Source organism: Armigeres subalbatus, chromosome 2, assembly GCF_024139115.2.
Source record: "Armigeres subalbatus isolate Guangzhou_Male chromosome 2, GZ_Asu_2, whole genome shotgun sequence".
NCBI classification, from domain to species: Eukaryota; Metazoa; Arthropoda; class Insecta; order Diptera; family Culicidae; genus Armigeres; species Armigeres subalbatus.
Genome location: NC_085140.1, coordinates 216,532,485 through 216,554,510, shown reverse-complemented (window position 1 = coordinate 216,554,510; position 22,026 = coordinate 216,532,485). Strand labels below are relative to the sequence as shown.

Here is a 22,026-nt window from a genome sequence, read left to right as displayed (position 1 = left end):
CTCCTATCTGCTCGTCCAGCTTCTGGTGGCACTGTTCAGCAACTCCTTTAACTGACAAGCGTTGGATATTGAAACGCCTTTTCAGTATTCGTTCATAATTAGCGTGTTTGAGGAACCTACTCATATCTATTATTATCGACAGAATCGGTAACAATAAACGGCCTTAAAATTAGTTAAATAAATAAATAAATAATATTGTAAAAACTTGCAGTTAAAACACGAAAAAAAGTTTGTTCGGAAATGTATGATTTTTATTTTCGTTTGTTCGAGAAACTACATAATGTACACGCACTTTGAAGAACAATTATAAAGTACTGCTTGCGGAACGTACACACGGTCAAGCAGTTTGACCAACATTGACTCCACCTCTCATTTATTCAAACATCCATCAAGTTTTACCAACAGCGGCACGAACAATCAATTCATTCGACCAACAAAATCACGAAAGACGAAAGACCGAAGCGCCAACTTGAGCACCAACCATCAAAAAATATATGGGGGTTTGTGCAACTTCACTACTAATGCTGGAACATGTTCGGCGAACCTTGAATCCGCCCCCGACAACTTAAACCAAAATCAAACCGTTTTAATTTTTTCCAATCGAGCCGCCAACTGTCAAATGGTTGTTCGAACAACTTCACACACGTTCAAACAAAGCAGCAACCAAAGCGTTTTCTTGGGGGCGGTGTCAATCTTCGTCAAACTGCTTGACTAGTGTGTACTCCGCATAACGTAGCAGCAAACGAACAGTTTGCATCATCGGCAAAAAAAATCTCACGATGTCGCGTACATTTTTTTGGAAAACTGTTTCGGCTTGTTTGGTGCATGAAATTTGACTGGATAAAATGTAAATATTCGCATAATCAGAGTGTTTTATATACTTTTCCCAACACTGGCAGAACACAATATTTCGGCAGATCGCGCGATCGTTCTGCTGTCCGAAACAAGAGAAAACACGCAACGAACTGATTAACTTTATCACCGCCCGCTTAATCACCTCGGTCTCTTGTAGCAATGAGTGTCGAACTAATTTTCCTCCTCTTATCCTAATTGACTTTGAGGACGTGGCCGGCATTGTTATTGGTCTTGAATTATGCAGCGTACACACCAGTCAAGGAGTTTGACGAAGATTGACTCCGCCCCCAAGAAAACGCTTTGGTTGCTGCTTTGTTTGAACGTATGTGAAGTTGTTCGAACAACCATTTGACAGTTGACGGCTCGGTTGGAAAAAATTAAAACGGTTTGATTTTGGTTTAAGTTGTCGGGGGCGGATTCAAGGTTCGCCGAACATGTTCCAGCATTTGTAGTGAAGTTGCACAAACCCCCATATATTTTTTGATGGTTGGTGCTCAAGTTGGCGCTTAAACTATAGGTTTACCAAAGTAAATTTATTTAATAAATGATTTCATTCAATATAGTAAAACTCCACGTATATGATCATGTTAACAATGTTTATTACGAAAACATTTAAATTCGGTGTTACATACAATTAAAACATCTAAACTTAACACATATAAATTATTCTTGTTTTAACGAAACTACAAATAAATAAAAAGTTAGTCTCTATTGTTAAGTCAATTTCAATGGCGTAAATGATATTTTATACCAATTATATCTAATTTTGTACCAAATTATCGTCGGTAAGGCTGTTTCGAGTATCGTCCACGTTCATTCTCGTTTTTCTGTTCAACGAAAAAGCTGTATACCACCGCCCACATGTAGGTGTAGATGACTGAAAGCAAAAACGATAAATTAATGTGAGTGTTAACATCTTAAGGTTCACACATCAATAATTATCTCATTTGATGAACGTGATTTATGATTGCTTTGATTGGATTCGGGATGTGCAATATATGGGACATTTTGCACACATTAGGCGAAACTTAATAGTGCTACTAACTGCTCCGCGTCACAGTCCTTAATCCGGCAAACGAGTCAAATGTCACGGCACATTTAACACGCTCTATTTGATGTGCCATTATGAGGCGTACAAAAAGCATCACATTCCACATATGCTAGTGGTTTGAATTTCATAGCTCCCTGTGGCATACTATTTGCCCCATGAGCGGCGCAAATGAGCATAAGCCACCAAACTGCATATGAATCAGAGTGAAGTCAAGAGGCACAGTACTATATCAGGAAAGCCAACATAAACCGTTCGCCACAGCTTAGTGCTCCATGCACAAATTAATATTATTGAAGACGCAAGCCGACGACCGCTAAATAATCCGCTCATGTGGCTGGGGTTTCTATTATCATTAGCATAATTGCGATGTTGTCAAGTCGGACTGTTATCAGGTTGGCCTACTAATAACAAACAAAGTGACCAATCCTTGATGAAGTATTGTGTTTTGAGCTTTTGTGAATTAAACAAGGTTTCCAAAAGCATCCATTGACGTTTAGCTGAGTCACATTCGTTTAATATTTGAACCGTTTGTTTGAGAAACTGCATATGTAACATTTTTGGCCAAAATGAGATTTTTATGTATTCTGAATCCTCTTCCAAAAATACGTATTCTGGCAAAAAATACGAAAAAAAATTGTTTGTTCAGGAATGTATGAAATTTTTTTCGTTTGTTTGAGAAACTACATAAGTCCACGCACTTTGAAGAGCAATTATGGAGTACTGTTTACAGTTTTTGCACTGGAAGTGCCTCAGGGTGTTGAGTTTTGCCAAAAATTGATCTGTATCGAAGAAATCGAAAGGTTCGGTGCCAATTTGTCCAAAAACAGTTTTTTGTTATTTTCTCGAAATTGTGTAAAATGGACTTATGCAGTTTCTCAAACAAATGGTTCATTTATAAGATGTGTAATTTCACCCACAAGTTGCGCAAAAAGATCTAATACTCACAATTACCTATATACAAAGATAACAATATATCAAGTATTTAATAGCGAACATACGGTTCATATATTAATAGCGTATGAGGCAAAAGCAAGGAATACTCGTTTGAGTGTATAGGCGGAAGCCTGGTAGCCAAAACATAATTCTGCCGGACAGCAAATCCATATCCCGGTCATATGCCTTATAGATTTCGAATAAGGCTTCTCGACAAGATGTCATAAACATCATTAAAACAAAAAAAAACGTTTCTGCTCACGTGTTTTCGTAATGAAGTATTCTCCTTCCCTAATTCACTCACAGCATGGTCTGTTCAACGGTATATTTCTGCATTTTAAGGACAAGCCTCCCGGAATCCAATACTAAATGGACTCGAATTTTCAAGGGGACGCCACATAACACGGAAGCAACACACAACAGTTATTATTATTCCAGCTTTGCTGCATCGCAGCATGGGTGAAATAATGAAAATAAAAATCGTGCCACAGACAAACAGACGTAACAGCTAGAACAATTTCCTGAACAATTCATAGCCCAGTTACTTTACCACCATCTCGCGTGCGTGTTGCACGAAATTGTGTTTAGTACGACAATGTCAACAGACGGCGCTAATGTATAATGTCAAACCTGGAGGTAAACGATGCGCGTGCCTCTAGGTGTGAAACAAGTAATCAGTGTTACTTGAAACCACCGTTCAGAGCATGGACGATGGGAATTTCATCAGTGTTATGTCTGTTTGTTTCCGGTTGTGCGTAAATTCCGTTTTAAATTGTGTGCCCTTGAAAACGCGAGTGCATTTAGTTTTGGATTCCTGGAGGCTTGCCCTTAATTCAAAGACAAGATTTGTCTTCTTTAATTATATTCAATTTAATAGTTTGGCGAATATAGTGCATCTATTAATTATTATTCGATGCTTGTTGTTAACAAACTTGATATTACCCATTTTGTATTAATGATATGGAAATGCTAATATCATCGTCCAAACTTAGACGTACATGTTTATAATAGAATTAGAGGCTGAACAGAACAGAACTGTGCAATAAAAATCCTATTCGACTAGATGCTGATGTCATATTAGAAATTTGCAAACAGTACTCGTCGATAGAAAATCCTTCCGCACGCGATGGCATGAGTAAGTCAAACCACCTTCCTTTTGCCAGTGGAGATATATCAGCTTCCACACTGATATTCTTCCCTCCTCCTTCATACGGGAGCTTGGCAAAAGGAAGGTTGTGCGATATGTGCCATCACAAATACTGCCCTCCGCTCGCTTTCAAATCGACTTCTATAAAAACATTCTTCATGTCTGCCGTATCCTAACGGAACTATCAATTCTATACTTTCGCCTCTAATTCTATCATTAACATATACGTCTAAGTTTGGAAGATAATATTAGCATTTCCATATCATTGTAAATCGTTTAACTTTCACGTAGAAGTAACACACACAAAATCATTAATTTAGCATTTTGTACTGTTTTTGTTTTAAACCACACTTACCAACTGAGATTAGTCCAATAACTATCCATAGAGTGCCACCGAGCACGAATCCGTCGATGAAATACACCACAGCTGTATAAATAACGCTAATCAAAAGTCCAATAACTAGCATTATTCCTAGTATTACCCATGGCATCATCAAATAGTGATTTTTCTAAAACAAATAAATAGTAACAGTGATTTCAATCGTATTCTCAAGCCATGTTCACTTACCTTAAGCACACCCAGAATCATTAGCAATGAAATGAGAATCGTCATGCATAGATTCAGTACGAAAATGATCTTCACTACATTCTGCGGTAGCCAGTCCATGAGGATCGTTTTGAACTCAACTCTTGTGGTGAAGATAACGATGATGGAAATAATTGACAGGATGATCCCCATTGCGCCAGAAATTAGCGAACCAGTTCGCAGGGAGTAACACCGACAACATGATGCTACCAATGGCTCCGCCATTGTGATTCAATTATCTGCAAATGTAAGCAAACAGAGCACGTACGTAAATATTTAGGCTTTTAAATTAGACTTTACAGGCATTGATTTCTCCTGCTTTCATGAATAGCAAACTAATTTCCTGAAAACACATCGCAAAATGTAGTAGGAATGGGATGGATGAGAAAACTTTCACAAATCAAATTCATCTTAAAATCAACACGCATTTCGATTAGCTTGAATTCAAAATGGCGAGAAAAATACATACAGGGTTACAGCTCCTGAGCTTCATCTCTTAGCTCCGATATTCATCCCACGAAAAGCAAAGCAATGAAAAGGTATTTGATTTTTGTGATTTTTTCAGCAGTGAGCACGCAAAAAGATGCGACGAAATTGGTGCCATATTTCTTTGTTTCGCGATGAGATGAATTCAGTGAGATGGAAAACGGAACATTTCCCCTAGTTGATATAAGGTTCCAAAATCCAAATTGATACACCACGATGTGATACGTTAATACAGGCTTTTTTATTTTTATCCAAAGCACGAATCTCTATAGATCGAAGCACCGATTCAGCCACAAAACTTTAAATGCAGCAATGTTTTCAGTTGAAAATATTATAATATTATCCAAAACAGAAAAATTGAACCTTATCAACTAGGAACGCTTCACCGTCTAATGAATATATGATTTAGGGGTTACACAGTACAAACATACGTACACGCGCAGAAAGACATTTCCTCGGACGGGATCCCGAACATGGTGTTGATGGCAGCCATAATGAGTAATCTGCACATGTTTAGGTTAGCCATGCAGAGGTGTCTGGACGAGCGGACATTCCCGGATATGTGGAAGAGACAGCGTTTGGTCCTGTTACCGAAACCTGGTGAGCCAGACCCCTCAGCGTACAGACCAATCTGTCTAATAGACACGGTAGGGAAGCTACTGGAGAAGATGACCCCGATCAGGCTGTCGCCGTACGTGGAGGAGGTAGGAGGATTTTCGAGCGAGCAATTCGGCTTTCGGAGAGGAAGGTCTGCTCTGGGTGCCATTAAATCGGTGGTTGACACCGCAAAGGTCGCTATCGAAGACAAGCGGCGTGGTATACGTTACTGCGCAGTGATAACACTTGATGTGCGGAATGCATTCAACAGTGCGTGCTGGATGGAGATCGCGAACTCGTTGCTTCGGCTGGGAGTACAAGATTCTGGGAAGTTACTTTCAGAATCGAGTATTGATCTACGAGACAGACGTGATAGAAACGGCTGAACCCATCCTGTTCATATGTCCCCGGTTCACGGAGAGGCGTGCGATGTTGGAAGCTTGCGGAACGGACACTACCACCGATGACATCGTCAGAAAAATGTGCCAGAACCCAGAACAGTGGAGAGCGATCGCAAGAGGATAGCCGACATCCTACAACGAAGTTGCCCAATAGCAGCAGGCAAACGGATAGCGGATAGCGGACCATGAGTACTCCGCCGCGGAAGTCGTGAATATATATGTCGATAATGAATGGGAACGCCAGCGCCAGCTACCACACGTAGCCACAGAACGTGGCAAAACGGCCTGTTTCAGAGGAGCTCCCGCTTTCGGGGAACTTCTCGTCGGAGTAGGTTATATCCGCCGTCGGGGACTATCCGAGTCGTTCGGGATCACGACCGAGGCGGGAGCTAAATGGCTCAACGAATAACGTGAGAGCTGAATGGCTCAAAGCAATCGAAACTCGGTTATCGGAGTAGGCTACTCCCACCGCCGGAGACCAGCTGAGTAGATCATGGCGTGCGAATGCACCAGCTCCGGGTCATCGGGGCACCTTTGAACTGGAAGTTACCCGGAATCCTTGGACTGACCTCGGCACTCGTCCGGTCACCCGTTGAGACGGGTCGTCGGTTACGGGGGAGCTTCCGACGTCGGGGAACTCCCCGTCGGAGTAGGATTGATCCACCACCGGGGACTATCCGAGTAGTTCGCGACCAAGGCGTGAGCTATATGGCTCAACGGTTAAGCAAGAAGCTAAAAGGCGCAGAGCATGGGAAATCGGTTATTCGGAGTAGGGTAGGTCCACCGCCGAGGACCAGTTGAGTAGATCGTGGCGCGCGAATGCACTGACTTCTGGTCGTCGGGGCACCACTGAACCGGAGGCTATCTCCACCCGGAATCTTTAGTCTGACCTCGGCACTCGTCCGGTCACCCGTTGAAGTGAGAATGCGCGTAGAACTTGAGTGGATCTATGATCATGCTGACCAGGTAAAACGGATGCGGGTCGTCGATATCGGGGGAGCTTCCGCCGCCGGGGAACTCCCCGTCGGAATAGGATAGATCCGTCGCCGGGGACTATCTGAATAGCTTGCGAGTACGTTGAGAGCTAAATGGCTCTAAAAATAAAAAGAAAATAGATGTGGTGCTGAATGCTACAAGGAAATAAAGGGCTCAAGGGCTCAACACTTTTGTGTGCTTGCTGGCACCAACAAGGGAGCCAAAGGGCTCAGACGTAGAACAAAACATCGAAGAGAGGCACTGTGAAAGGTGTCATTTTGGGAGGAGTATTTTTAGTACTGCAAAATGGTGGGTTGACATCAAGGAAGGAGCGCCCAACAGAGCTCTGGTCCTCACAAGTCCCTATCTCACGCTTCCACGGGTCGTCCGATGACAAAAGACCGCCAGCTAAGGGTTGTGTACTTAGCTGGTAGTGCAGCCTGGGCACTGTTGTCCTTCTGACATCAGCTAGAGTGAGAAGGTACGCCTCAGGCGTCTGTTCACCAGGAGGTGCGGCTCAAACAGCGTCTGCCTGGTACCCAGCGGCTGATCAACGAAATGCTGTATCGCGTCAGCTATACCTAAGGTGGCAGCCCCATCAGCGCAATTTAGGTAACGTGACCCCGGTAAGGTAGCTTACTGAAGCCTCTTAAATACCACGAGTAACGGAGCTAGAAAAAAAAGAGAACGGTATCTTTGGCAACCGACCCGGCAACGAAATAAGGACTATGATTGGAAACTCGGTACCTGGAATGTCAGGACCCTAAATGAACCTGGACGAGTGAGCCTTTTGGCTCGCTGCCGAAGGTTGGAGTGAACGTGGCTGCTATTCAAGAAGTCCGATGGCCTAGATCCGGAGAACGTGAACTCCGAGCCGTGGACCCCACGACCAATACTGCATTCAAGTATAACATCTATCACAGCGGCGGTGAAAAAGCAGAGCATGGAGTTGGTTTCGTAGTGATGGGCAAGCAGATGAAGCGAGTGATGCGGTGGAAACCCATTAGCGAACGAATCTGTGTGTTGAGGATACGGGGCAAATTCTTCAATTACAGCCTAATCAACGTTTACGCACCGACAAACGATAAATCCGACGACGTGAAGGACACGTTTTATGAATGTCTTGATAAAGCCTATGGAGAGTGCCCAAAGCATGACGTGAAAATTGTTATCGGAGACGCTAACGCTCAGGTCGGTAGAGAGGACTTTTCCGTCCCATAATCAGTAGGGAGAGCCTTCACTCCGCTACCAATGACAACGGCCTACGGCTAGTAAATTTTGCTGCTGCCAGAGGGATGGCCATCAGTGGCACCTACTTTGCACGAAAGAACATCCGAAAGCACACCTGGAGACACCCAAATGGTGAAACTTGCAACCAGATAGACCATGTTCTGGTGGATGGGCGCCATTTCTCGGATGTTATCGATGTGCGGACATTCAGAGGTCCGAACATTGACTCAGATCACTACCTCGTTGTCAGTAAAATTGTATCGAACGAAAGATCACAGCGAACGATGCGTTACAATATCCAGCGATTGTCGGCGGAAGGAGTATCGACTGAGTACCGCCAGAAGCTCAACGAACGGATAAGTGCAATCAACGTTAGCGACAACATCAACGACCTATGGAAGTCGATCCACGGAGCGGTTAGCACAACAGGACGAGAAGTGGTAGGCACTGCACAGAGGCGACCCAGGACGGGTTGGTTCGATGTGGACTGTCAGAGAGTGATAGACGAGAAGAACGTTGCCAGAAGCCGAATGTGGGTGTCGGGTACCCGATCGAATAGAGATCGGTACAAGGAAGCAAGAGCAGCCGAAAAACAAACCCACCGCAGGAAGAAGAAAGAGTACGAAGAACAAGTTATTAGTGAGGCGCAGGAAAAAATGGAGCAGAACGATATGCGGAGGTTTTATGAGTCTGTCAATGGCGTGCGGAGAAAGACAGCGCCATCTCCCGTCATGTGCAACGACCAACAAGGGAATTTGCTGACAGATAAAACTGAAGTGGCTGCCAGGTGGAAGCAACACTTCGAGACTTTGTTGAATGGAGGAAGTGACGGTGCATCGGTGAACAGAATAAATATTAGCGACGATGGACAAGCTGTGGAGTCACCTACACTAGATGAGGTTAAAAATGCTGTCAAAGAGCTGAAAAACAATAAGGCTGCGGGAAGGACCAGCTCTTGGCTGAACTTCTCAAACATGGCAGTGAGCAGCTTTATGAAGTTCTGCATCATATTATGTCGAAAATATGGGAAGACGAGGAAATGCCTGCTAGCTGGTTGGACGGCCTCATTTGCCCTCTCTTTAAGAAAGGGCACAGACTGGAGTGCGCCAATTACCGAGGAATAACCCTCCTTAATTCGGCGTACAAAATTAAGTCCCGTATCCTGTTCAACAGATTGAGACCGCTTGAAGAGTCCTTCGTCGGCGAATACCAAGCAGGTTTTCGTGAGGGCCGATCAACGACGGATCAAATGTTTACCCTGAGACAAATCCTTGATAAATTCCGGGAGTACAACTTGCAGACACATCATCTGTTTATTGATTTCAAGGCGGCGTACGATTCAATGAAACGGAATGAATTATGGCAAATTATGCTTGAACATGGTTTTCCGGCGAAACTGATACGGCTGATTCGTATAACGTTGGACGGATCGAAATCAAGTGTAAGGGTTGTGGATGAAATATCGACGTCATTTGTTACCTTGGATGGATTAAAGCAGGGTGATGCACTCTCGAACCTACTGTTCAATATTGCGCTCGAGGGAGCGATTAGGAGAGCTGGTGTGCAAAGAAGCGGTACCATTATCACAAAATCGCATATGCTCCTGAGATTTGCGGACGATATCGATATTATCGGAATTGATCGCCGTGCCGTGGAAGAGGCTTTTGCGCCTTTTAAGAGGGAGACTGCGAGGATTGGACTCACGATCAATACCAGCAAAACGAAGTACATGGTCGCTGGCAATCAACGTGGGTTCATTAGTGGTGGTGGTAGCGAAATAGTGCTTGATGGTGAAAAATTTGAAGTGGTAGAAGAATTTGTGTATCTTGGAACATTAGTTACGTGCGATAATGATGTTACCCGCGAGGTGAAAAGGCGTATTGCAGCTGCAAATAGGGCTTATTACGGACTTCGTAACCAGCTTAAGTCCCGTAGTCTGCAAACGAAAACAAAACTCGCGCTGTATACTACTCTGATTCTTCCGGTGGCTTTATACGGCCACGAGACATGGACGTTAAAGGAGGCTGATCGGAGAGCTCTCAGGTGTTTGAGCGTAAGGTGCTGCGGACAATACTCGGCGGTAAACAGGAGAACGGTATCTGGCGGCGTCGCATGAATCATGAATTGTACCAGGTGTATAAAGGGCTGGATATTATTAAGCTTATACAACACGGCAGACTACGGTGGGCTAGTCACGTTGTTCGTATGCCGGAAGAACGTCAAGCGAAGATAATATTTAGTAGAGAACCCGGAAGAGGCCGCAGGCTTCGTGGAAGGCCGCGTACACGATGGCTTTTTGCAGTTGAAGAGGACCTGAGGGCGCTCAATGTCCAGGGCGACTGGAAGCGATTGGCCCAGGATCGAGTCCAGTGGAGAAGGATACTCCATTCGGCGTAGGTTCATCGAAGAGCTGTAGCCCATCAAGTATCAAGTAAGTATTTTTAGTACTGCTTTCTCCCTCAGAAGTAATACTGTAAGGTAGTCTCGGGGGGAACGTGGAGTTAGAAGAGAGGGTAACTCAAACTCACGTAACCTTCTGTTACTTAGGTGGGATTAGTGGGTCTGGCGGTTTGGCCTTCTGCCTACCGCGTCAACCCCAGTCCCCTTCATTACACTATAAAAAAATTGATCTTAACCCGAGATCATTTTGGAGGACCTTGAACGTCTCATGTTCATGTAAATTAGAACGATATGCTTATTGAACCGGATTGGGTGCATACCGATGATGAAGACATTGCAGAAGCTCTGGTTGATTTGGAAGATACCTTGGGTTGAACTCTAGACCGTATTGGAATACCTTGAACAGCTCTGATTCAAGAAAATTGGGTTTACACGATGCGCGCGCATATGCTTACTGTACCGGATTGGGTATATACCGAAGATAAGCCTTGGTTGATTCGGTAGAAACCATGGGTTAAACTCGAGATCGTTTGGAGCACCTTGAACATGTTGTATTCAGGAAAAAATGAACTCACATGTTGCGCATATGCTTATTAAACCGAATTGGGTATGAAACCTTGGTTGATCCGGTAGATGGACTGAACCCGAGATTTTTTTAAAATAGATTTTATGATGCACGAGAAAGGTATCATCGCAGCTAGGTGGATTAATCTGTTTTTTAGTAAATAAGGGCGCCCAACAATGGTTTCGCCAAGGCCGCTGAGAGTTCACGCTATGGTATGTCAAATACCCTATAACATAAAGAAACAGAAAAAAAATCGCTCATATCAATGTAAATAGGTACCGTCAACTGGGGGGAAGCTGATCATTGAGGTGAAGATGATCATTTGATGTGTCAGTCAAAAGTGCCAAATTTTTTTATGAAACGGTAGTCAACAATATTCTCCGTTCAAGTAATGCTACCGCTAGGTAGAAATCCGAGTTTTTCGATTATAATCATGAAAATGTATTTTGTGGAAGAAAGAGAGAGATAGTCATAAATGACGCTATTTTCGTTTCAAATATTGACTTCGTAGACTTCTTTACGTAGTAAATTCAACATTCATACAAATAACCTAGTGTATTTAGACTACTAGGTCATAACGATTTTAGTAGAGCTGTCTTGATCAACTTCACCCCAAACCAGATTACTCAAAAAACGTGTGATAATTTAATTTATTTTAATAAATGCGAACGTATTTCAGAAAACTAAAGTTGTTGATTATTGCAACGTATAGCAGTACATGTTTTGAAAATATTTGTTTCGATTTAAAATGTAAACACACATTGTTATTGCATGTTTTGTCTTAAAAATGATCATCTTCCCCCCAGTTGACGGTACTACTAATGCTTTCTAAATTTGTTATTGCCCGAAACTCGAACTAGTCAAAACAAACCCTGAATATTTCACAGCTCAGATCTTTATATATTTCTTATTTTAAGCATATATCGCACACGAAACAATGGATTACATTTTCGTAATTCAAATTTCCACAAGACAAGTTCAATTAACGTTCGAGTCCCGATGTCACCATTCCGCTTCAAAAGAGATCGTAATCTATTGTGTTCGACTTTACACCCCGAGTGTAAGACAGCAAATGTTTGAATTTCGGAAAATTCAAGTTCAGCACTCCCACACCAACTTTCACAAAATCAGTCCAAGTTCAGACGTGAGCAGCAGAAAGTGCAACGCGTCTATCCACCTTCAGCCCATACATCTTCCGTCGCGAGTGGAATGATGATTACATTTGTACACAGTGGTTGATATAGATACCAACGGAAAGCATCGTCCAACGCAGAGACTTCCGAGAGCGGCACAGTCAGTAGTGTGTAGTAATGAAGGAACAGACTCCGATCGTGTCGTGGGAGCAATGATGAAGGTGAAGTTTAAAATAGATTAGGAACAACGTGCGGTAAACTGTGTTCATTTGCTCGCACACACTTTCCCGATTCCATTCCTCGGCGACGCATGCAGTTGGAAATTAAATGTTCATTGTAAACTGCTCGTCGTTGTCTTTAGTGCTTTCGGTTTGCATTGAATGATATTGATAGATGCATATTCAATTACTTGCATTTTGCCCTACTTCAGCTTTCAATGAATCAATTAATCAATGCCATTTCTTAGAAAGAAGGAAACTGCACAACTTCATCGAAACCACGAACCTATTAGGTTCGAAAATGTCATTTCTTTTATATGTAGGTGACGATAAGTATCACTTGAATGGATTTCATTCCCGGTTCTGAATTCAAAATTATTAGTTAGAATTAGTATAGCAATATGAGTGCCGGAAATCCCTACATTACCCAAAAGTTTACTCACACTCTGTCTTGTTGTAAGTTTGTTTTCTGAGTGTAGTTTGATATCAATTTCTGATAGTTTCTTCTTCTTCCGCTTCTACTTTTTTTACTTCTACTTCTTCTCCTGTGTCATTTTTATATGGTGCCAAACCATGGACAGTGAGTCAAGAATGTTTCCCACCTGCCGGAACGAGAATCGAACTCGCCGTTGCCTTTGCTGGTAGGTAATTGTCTTGTACTGACGATTCATCACTTAACTGGAAGTTAACAAGCAACATATAAATCTCAAAACAAATCGGCTTTACAGTCTAAAAGATTCGAACAATAATGTTTTAACTGCCCGACGTTTCGGTTATGCTGGGCAGCCTTGTTTTGGGAAAACTGAAAGGGTAATTTTATCATCATCATGTAATAGCCATGCGTATTCGAATTATATGAACTCGGCTGCTTTCGTGCACCGATCTCATTAAAGAGAGATATACTGTGATCGAGAAATAAAAACTAAGATCAGTATCAGTTAGATTTGTGAAGTCAAACTTATAACAAGTATCTACGGTAATAATCAATATAACTTTCGGTATATTCTGTGCCGTTTGTCCGCCCGTCTAAAACATACAGCTTACGAGATTGCAGTGATTTAACACATTATCAGCATAACTGTTTTTTTAAACATCTATTCAACTTTAGATTAATCTTTTCAGTGAGTCAACGCGAACTGAGCTCAAAAAAGAGGCAATTGGAAGCAATAAAGAATAGAACCAAAAGATATTTCAAGCGAGCGACAATGAGTATGCAATGTTAAATGTAATGCAAATGTATTTGAAGCGCTATCAAAGAACTATATTAATTGTTGATTTTTACTGTTATTTTTGTTGATTTCTTCATTCAAATATCGAATGTGTAAACAAATAATTGATTCTACACAATGGTAATAACCTTACAGATTTCTCATAGAAGTAAATGTAATCGTGAAAACAGAACTGACATACACTAATATCCATTTCAGCACATAAAACTTACAACACCAGAAAACCCTAGGAACACATCAATCAACCGCTCACAAATCTACTGACCGCAACGATTAGCAAATAATCGATATCGAATTGAGAAAACTTTTGCATATTCCAACTACGATGTACATGCGTAATTGAGCCCTACCATCAACAGTATTCCCATTAGCAAAATGTGGTGGGGCTTCCATTAACCAAGTTTTCGTGGTACAGCGGATAGTTATGTGCATAACATTTAAACAACCGAAGAAATGGAAACCATTTGAATGTGGGCAATTAGTAAACTGAGATCGACTCCATCAACGTACGTTTGTACGTTTCATAGATAAGATGAACATGCCTGAATAAAGAATCGCTTGTATTGTGAAACCCTAAACGTTTTATTTACTTAGAAAGCCTAATTAACTGATCTAATGTCCTGACTACTAAGTATTTTTAAATTGTTCAATGGGATTCCTAATTATTATATTATGGACGTCGACCTCCAGATAAGAACTTTGAAACTTTGAAAATTTCCTATATGTATTTTTTATAAATAAATGGTATAGAACAGCATTTCCAACGAAGAAGAAAACACCTTGAATAATATTATAATCAATACCATATTACTGTAATACTGTATTGACTACGCCACGGCTTAAAATTTGGCGGCGGTAGATGGTAGACTAGCATAAGACCATGCGCAGTAGATGGAAGTGCCACTTCACAAGGAAAAGCAGATATGCCTTCTCTTGAAGATGGCTGAGTAGATATTCGATCCATTGGTAGCACCACAACCATTACATTAGGCACGCTGTCCCCGGATCAGAGAAACTGGTATGCCGGCGAATGTAAGTAGTTAGTGGAGGAGAAGAATGCAGATTGCTGCAACATCGCACGAGGGTGAACAAGGCACGATACAAAGGATACAAACGGACGAGGAACAGACAAAACTCGATTTTTTTCGGAGATAAAAGCGCCAACAGGATGGAGGGAGTAATACGAAGGTTATGGATTGACACGATGGTACGATTTCCACGAAGTCTTTCCAGCTATTTGGTTTCACCGACGACATAGACGTTATTGCACGTAACTTAAAGAAGATGGAGGAAGCCTACATCAGACTGAAGAGCGGCCAAGTGGTACGGACAAGTCATCGACAAGTCAAAGACGAAGTGCATGAAAGGAAGAGATTCAAGAGAATACAACGTGAGCCACCCACACCACGAGTTTGTGTCGAAATCGAGGTGGTTGAAGAATTCGTGTACTTGGGCTCACTGGTGACATCCGACAATGATACTAGCAGAGAAACTCGGAGACGCATCGTGGCTGGAAACCGTATATACTTTGGACTCCACAAGACGCTCCGATCGAATACAAAACGCTCATTAGACCGGTAGCTCTCTACGGACCCGAGACTTGGAAAATGCTCGTGGAGGGCCAACGTGCACTTGAAGTTTTCGAAAGAAAAGTGCTGCATACCATCTATGGTGGGGTGCAGATGGTGAACAACAAGCATCAGCTGCTGGGAGAACCACCCATTGTTCACACCGCGATGAGTCAGCTGTGTCAGCTGTGACATGTTAAAAATTCAAACAAGAATCTCATGGTGATGAATCCTCCCAAACAGAAAATCCAATTGGCAAAAAGCAATAAAACTGCGGTTCGATCTCGATCGCTTGAGCGAAGTAAGAGCTTGTGGGGTAGTACGTGAAAAATTCTAAGTAACGTCGTTTCTTATTGCATCTCTGAAAATATGCCACTGATCACTAGAACCGTTCTCAAACGCCGAACAATATGTGCAGGTTGAAATCGCTGTTATTTTGCCTGTCTTGGTATGATAGTTCCCACGCTATCAGCCAAGCCGTTCCTGGGTGGATGTTACACATATAGTAAAAACCACTGATATTTACGGTACAAACCATGCACATAAATGGAACGCCATTGTTAGCGTAGTTCCAAACAAGATTTTTTTATGTACAGGTTATCCGACTTCGTCAGTAGATGGGAATAACCAGCGCGGGGGGGAAACATACATTTTCAGTGCAAAACGTAAACAAACGAGCATAAATTCCATACAAAAATCCAAGATGGCTGAGTTGGGGATATTGACAAGTCGGATAACCCGTATACATAAAAAAATCTTGGTTCCAAACGGGATATAGCCTAAATATATACAATATTCGACGTGAATCGTCAATATTGCATACAAGTTGTCAGCAATCTTGTTAGGAAGAGACCCATTTAAGCGTAGAATAGCGTAAATTTCCGCATGTCAAGTTTTACGCTCTGTTTATTTTTCATTATTTTTTTCTGTGTAGGCAAAATAACAGCGATTTCAATCAATATTGTTCTCTGATGGCCCTCTGCACACTATCACCTTCTATTAAGCAAAAATTTCATACTTGTCGCTCGCTTGCGATATCTTTCAATTCTATTCTTCATTGCTTTCGATTGCTCCCTTCTACTTTGAGCTTAGTGCGTATGTACTCACCAATAAAAATCAACGAAAAATTCAAACAACATGTGAAAGCATTTAACTGAAACCAGCGGAAATTTGTGGTTCAATTCTTGGAGGTAAAAATGACGTTCTGAAATTTGTCATCGATTACAAACAAGGCACATTTCCCTTCTGTGTATTACAACCATTGTCCATGACGGACAATGTTATGAAATCAAAAAAAATTTCGGATAGAACTGTTGGACATTTTTTCCTCCAACAACTTTTCCATATTCCTAGTTTCTGTCAGCGGTAGTCACTAGACCGCAGAGTTCGTCTAAATCGGATAGGAACAAAGATCGTCTTTCAAAGAGATGTTGCCCCATACATTTGAAGTAAAATTATTTTTTTAGTATGGATGAATAATGTCGGGACGGGAGATAAAGAAAACATGATTCTTAGATTCATTGTCGCAAACTGATCTTATATTTTCCACGGCATACATATACCGTATACCGTGGCGCCAACCATAATCATATCCGATAGTAGGGGAGACTGGGTAGACTTGATCCCCTTTCCTGATTTCCGATGTATCACAGCCAAAAATAAATAAACATACGCGATTCCCACACAGACTCTCTAAGAAATATAGTATTTAACCTTACTGATGTATGACAGTCCTTAAATTATTGTTGTTATTGATACACAATCGATTTTTTAGAGTGCTGTCAAAAATCTACTTTTAAAATATTCGGGGGAAATTGATCCCTCTCCAAGAACTTGCTTTGATATAATTAGAAGGGTGCCCTCAGATTTTTTTTAATATTATTCCTTCAAAATACGCGCAATTTTCGAATTGCTGTGGGAATACATGAACAATTTTCGACAGCACATGCAATTTTAAAATTTGGGGAGACTTGATCCCTTTTCTATGATATCTACGCAATAAATATTTTTTCCTGCAAATCCTTCATCAAATTTGTCAAATCTACAAAAAATAGGAAGCTTGAGAACAGATTTATATTTTTTTAAATTTTTTCGCCAAGTTTGTGTATAAGTGTGTAATGGGGGATCAAATTTCCCTATATTGAGGCAATAAGTTCAAATCCAAATATCCTAAAACTTTGATGGAATGTTGACATTTTCATCAGTACATATCATTAAGCACATTTATGGCTTTGTGCTGTGGAAAAACGAAAGCATTTGGTCATTGTTATGAAAAGTTATTCAAATTTTGCGTGGCCAATAAAAAAAATCTTTAAGGAGGTCAAAACATACAAACCACCCTGCAGAATAAATAAGATTGTCAATCCAAAAAAATAGCTCACCACATGAAGGTCATTTGTCCTTCCGGAGACGAGCCAGCCTCGGGCTGAAAGTCTCCTTAATGAAGACACAAAAAAAAGGTCATTTGTCTAGAGGATCTATACTAAAAAAAATACGCTAGAACAAAACTACTTTAGTTCTCGATAAATCAGGGGGTGATCAAGTCTCCCCTGGGATCAAATCTACCCACCTTCCCCTACAGATGATGCGCAACGTACTGGAATTGTTGTGCAGATTCAACTAGTCATGTCCTATCCGCACCTCTTGGTTTTCGTTTTAAAGGCGTTGGTTACAACATAATTCTGGATCTTTTATTCTAGCATTAAATTTTTGTCAAGGGGGCTTTGTAACTTTTGGTTTTTGAGATTTATGCTAACGTTAAAACAACACGACACTTTTAAAACACGACGCGAGACATAACACTTATTATTTTTACACTCGTCAACTAAGATTTTTTGAAATTTTCCTTTTAAATCGACCGGTTTCAGACGCAATGTTGTCCATCATCAGGATGTCTAACATTATTGGACACAGTCCTAATAATAGGCAGCATCGCGCCCGAAACCGGTTGACTTATAAGGTAATTTGAAAAAATCTAAGTTGAGGAGTGTAAATACGTGTGTCATGTCTTGTCTCGCGTTTTATTGGTGTGGTTTTGTATGGCTTTGAAATGTTATGTGCAGAGCATTAGTGATTAATCATAGATTTAATCATGATTAATGAATAATGGGTTATTTAATCATTATTCATTAATCATAATCATACAAAAAATACGATTCAATCATTAATCACTTATCATTAATCACAGATTTTTGAATTTAATCATTAATCACTAATCATATTCATGATTGTTTTGAGTTTATTCAATAATCATCAACTTTAATCATTACATACATCGCTTTTATTCATTAATCTTTAATCATAATCATACAATTTCAAAGGTAAAAAAAACATAATTTGGTCGAACGGTTACTTGATTATTTATCACTATGCAAATCATTTAATTTGATTATTCATAATCATTAATCAATAATCATATCGATCGTTAATCATTAATCATACACATATTGTGTCAACATTTAATCACGATCGGTAATCATTAATCATACTTCAAACGTTTTACTCATTAATCACAATCGTTAATCATTGTCAAAAATAAATTTAATCATTAATCATAATCATTATTCATTGTCAAAAATGTATAAATCATTAATCATAATCTTTAATCATAACAAATTTAATCATTCATTGGAAGCTTTATTCATTAACGCTCTGTATGTGTACATTGTACATTGTACACTGTACAATCTGAGATTTTCTGCACAACTTGCCAATGAGGCACGCAGCATAGATCCTAAGACTAAGTGAAGTATTTTGGCCAAACCTTGATGAACGGAAGTGGGGCTAGGTTATCCACACCTTACGTAGGGGCGGAAACGAAATCTGTAAACAAGTATTAGACTGGAATCCAAGCAGGACAGCAGAGGCAGACCAAGAGGCTCATGAATGGCGGCTCAGCCTCAATAAAGAAATAAAAGAAGTCGCCCAAAATCTAACTTAGCAACAGGTTAAGGTGATAGCTGAACATCGCCCAGGATGGAGATCTTTCTCGAACAAATTATATGAGGAGTAACTTCTGTGTATCTGTGATTTTACTAACAATTTATATTCAGACGCAGAATTACGTCTGTGCTAATATCTCTTAAAATAAAATAACAGTGATTACTAAAAATAATTCCATTCTTCGAACACATGTATTGAAAACCAATAAAAAAATCTAAAACAGCAACATTGCTATTTTGGAACATAACTGGTACATAGGCTATTTTATAGGGTATCACAATATCGGGCAATCTTTACCAGAGTCGTGATGAACATTTTACTTACACACAATCCCCATAGTACGAAAAGGAAACAATAAAATACGTAAAATGCATACTTCAAGAAAAATACACCCTACCCAATAAACATCCTACCCCAACTGCATCATTCATAAAAACGATCGGCCTTAAAATAAAATTGAACCCCGCAACATGCCTACACCTTCACTCATCAGTTCGCAAATCTTCGGAGGCGGTCTGATGACGCACCGGGAGAGGAGAAGGAAAAACATAAACATAAACAAAATTTCAAGATCATCGCGTTTGGAAATTTATTTTGGCATCGCGCGTCGTAGTTATATCTGTGTCTCTCACAACCCCCAATATCACCGAGCAAACACACATCTGCCACATGGAGCATCTCCAACCGTAGCCATAGGGAAAGTAGGTATGTACAAACGACGCCAAAGAAGCGCTGGCTAACCAGAGCAGCTTTATTACACCACTAACAGCCTGACCGACTGACTGGCTTATTGAGATACATGAAACTTTATCTATACGAAGCGTGCATTGCTCTAAGTCTGACCGGTACAAGCTCAACATATGATGTTAAATAAACAAGAAAATATTTTATGTTTCTTCCTACATTGAATTACAATAAACAAATTAATGTTATCGTTCTGACTCAAATTCCGGACAAGACTCATATTCTAAAAACTGGAATTTTAATACTCTATTACTAAAATTTCCTGTGGTTTTCAGTCTGGAAGACTAGAATCACAAACGAATTCAAGACAGTCTCTCATACTTCCAACGAACACTAGTACTGACGCCTCTGCCAAAGACCACAATTCCACACCACACCACAAACTGAAACATCCCGATCTTACATACAGAATCTGCATACAACAGTACCGTGGGAGTTGATGTTTTAGCGACTCGGTTGAACAGGTTGAAAGGCATGTCACAAAGAGCCGCAGAACGGCATATCCCGAACTGCGAAAGTAAATCAAGACAAAATTTTCAAAACGACTTATCTGCTTTTGTAAACAAAGATTCAAACGACGATTTGACGAATCTGATAGCTCTCCCACGCAAACCAACCCCATCAATAGGTAGGTGAAGGTTTCCGCTACCTGTTGATGGTGTTGGTTTGCGTGGGAGAGCTATCAGATTCGTCAAATCGTCGTTTGAATCTTTGTTTACAAAAGCAGATAAGTCGTTTTGAAAATTTTGTCTTGAAATATTATAATGACGTCTTGATACAGCCAACATTTGGATTTTATACTGGTTTTAAAACACTCTTGTAAAGCAAAAAATGGGTTTCAAGACCGTTATAAAACGAAAAATGTTACTTGGGATAAGAATGCACACATGTGTTGACTATCGTTATTAAGTGATCTCATCTTGGTACCGATCCATGTGGAACAAGTTGAAGACCCAAATGAATTTTATGCACATTGATCACTCCCATTCGTACAGACTTACAGCAATCCATGCGTGAACACCGTGGTCGTTGTGGTCTGTTTTCAGCATTGACTCCGTAAAAAGTACATTGTAAAGGTGTAGTGTCTGCTTCCGTCATCCATACACCTTCATAACTACTAACTCTTCTCTGTTCATTCAGTAAGCACACAGCACAAATTCTGAGCGACCAGTCAAGAACACATCAAAGCAAATCCCGAATATGGGCACCTCTAAAAATAGTGCTTTGATCATCGTAGTACGTAATCGACAGACTACCACGGTTGGCCTCGTATGTTCATTTCGTGGAACCGCTGCTACGGGAACACCGAACGACATTTAATGCTCACCTGTCTGGAAATCTGCAATCCAAACTAATCACCAGGAAATTAGGACACTCGAAAGCAAACGCGCACGATTAGACCTAGCTAAAATGGTTATCTTAGTGTACAATCAAAGAGGATGGACTACCAGCCTAGACGAATATAATAAGTACAACTTGCGCAGTTAATCGGTTCCGTTTACGAAAACCACTTGAGACGAACTGATGCTGATTTAATTATTTCGCGCTACCCCCGTATACGTGAATGGATTCAATTCCGATGTGATCCGGTAAGCTGACTCAGTGAGCCTCAATACACGGTAAGCGCGAGCGAAATAGAGAAAATCATATGAATCGAAGCTTCGTAGAATACATGTATGGGTCTCGCTTTGAGTGCAGAGTTAAACCAGTTACCTACATACTAAAATAAAATTACACAGCGGCGAGTGACCACTGAAATGAAACAAGATACTTATGCGACTACATTTCTGCTCACAGCATAGGATTGGATTCAAAATATGGAAGTTATTGGCGCTACTAACCCAAAATGATTTCTGCAATGTATGTTATATTATATTCTTATTGATTTTCTCTTTGAAATAAAAAATTGCACTTAATCATTTATATCAACATACCTACACCTCAAACGACAGACATTTGCTGAGAT

At 40.7% G+C, this 22,026-nt stretch overlaps 2 protein-coding genes across 3 annotated transcripts in view; one reads left to right on the top strand and one right to left on the bottom strand.

The window, feature by feature from the left end:
* Nucleotides 1–1,432: 1,432 nt before the first annotated feature.
* On the bottom strand, nt 1,433–21,689 carry LOC134211654 (uncharacterized). 2 transcript variants are annotated; one of them, XM_062688752.1, is made up of 4 exons: nt 21,388–21,689; nt 4,555–4,811; nt 4,342–4,495; nt 1,433–1,732 (listed from the first exon to the last, which is right to left on the bottom strand). In XM_062688752.1, the coding sequence occupies exons 2-4, from the start codon at nt 4,795–4,797 to the stop codon at nt 1,632–1,634; spliced, it is 498 nt and encodes a 165-aa protein (XP_062544736.1). In that variant the 5' UTR covers nt 4,798–4,811; nt 21,388–21,689; the 3' UTR covers nt 1,433–1,631. The 2 variants fall into 2 exon arrangements, with proteins under 2 accessions (XP_062544736.1, XP_062544737.1); XM_062688753.1 differs by lacking the exon at nt 21,388–21,689 and adding an exon at nt 21,062–21,258.
* LOC134211652 (serine protease inhibitor 42Dd-like) overlaps nt 12,557–22,026 on the top strand; it is a 56,944-nt gene continuing 47,474 nt past the window's right edge. The window contains exon 1 of the mRNA XM_062688747.1: nt 12,557–12,580. Coding sequence (XP_062544731.1) covers nt 12,572–12,580 — 9 coding nt within the window. The 5' untranslated portion in view covers nt 12,557–12,571. The remainder of the gene's footprint in view (nt 12,581–22,026) is intronic.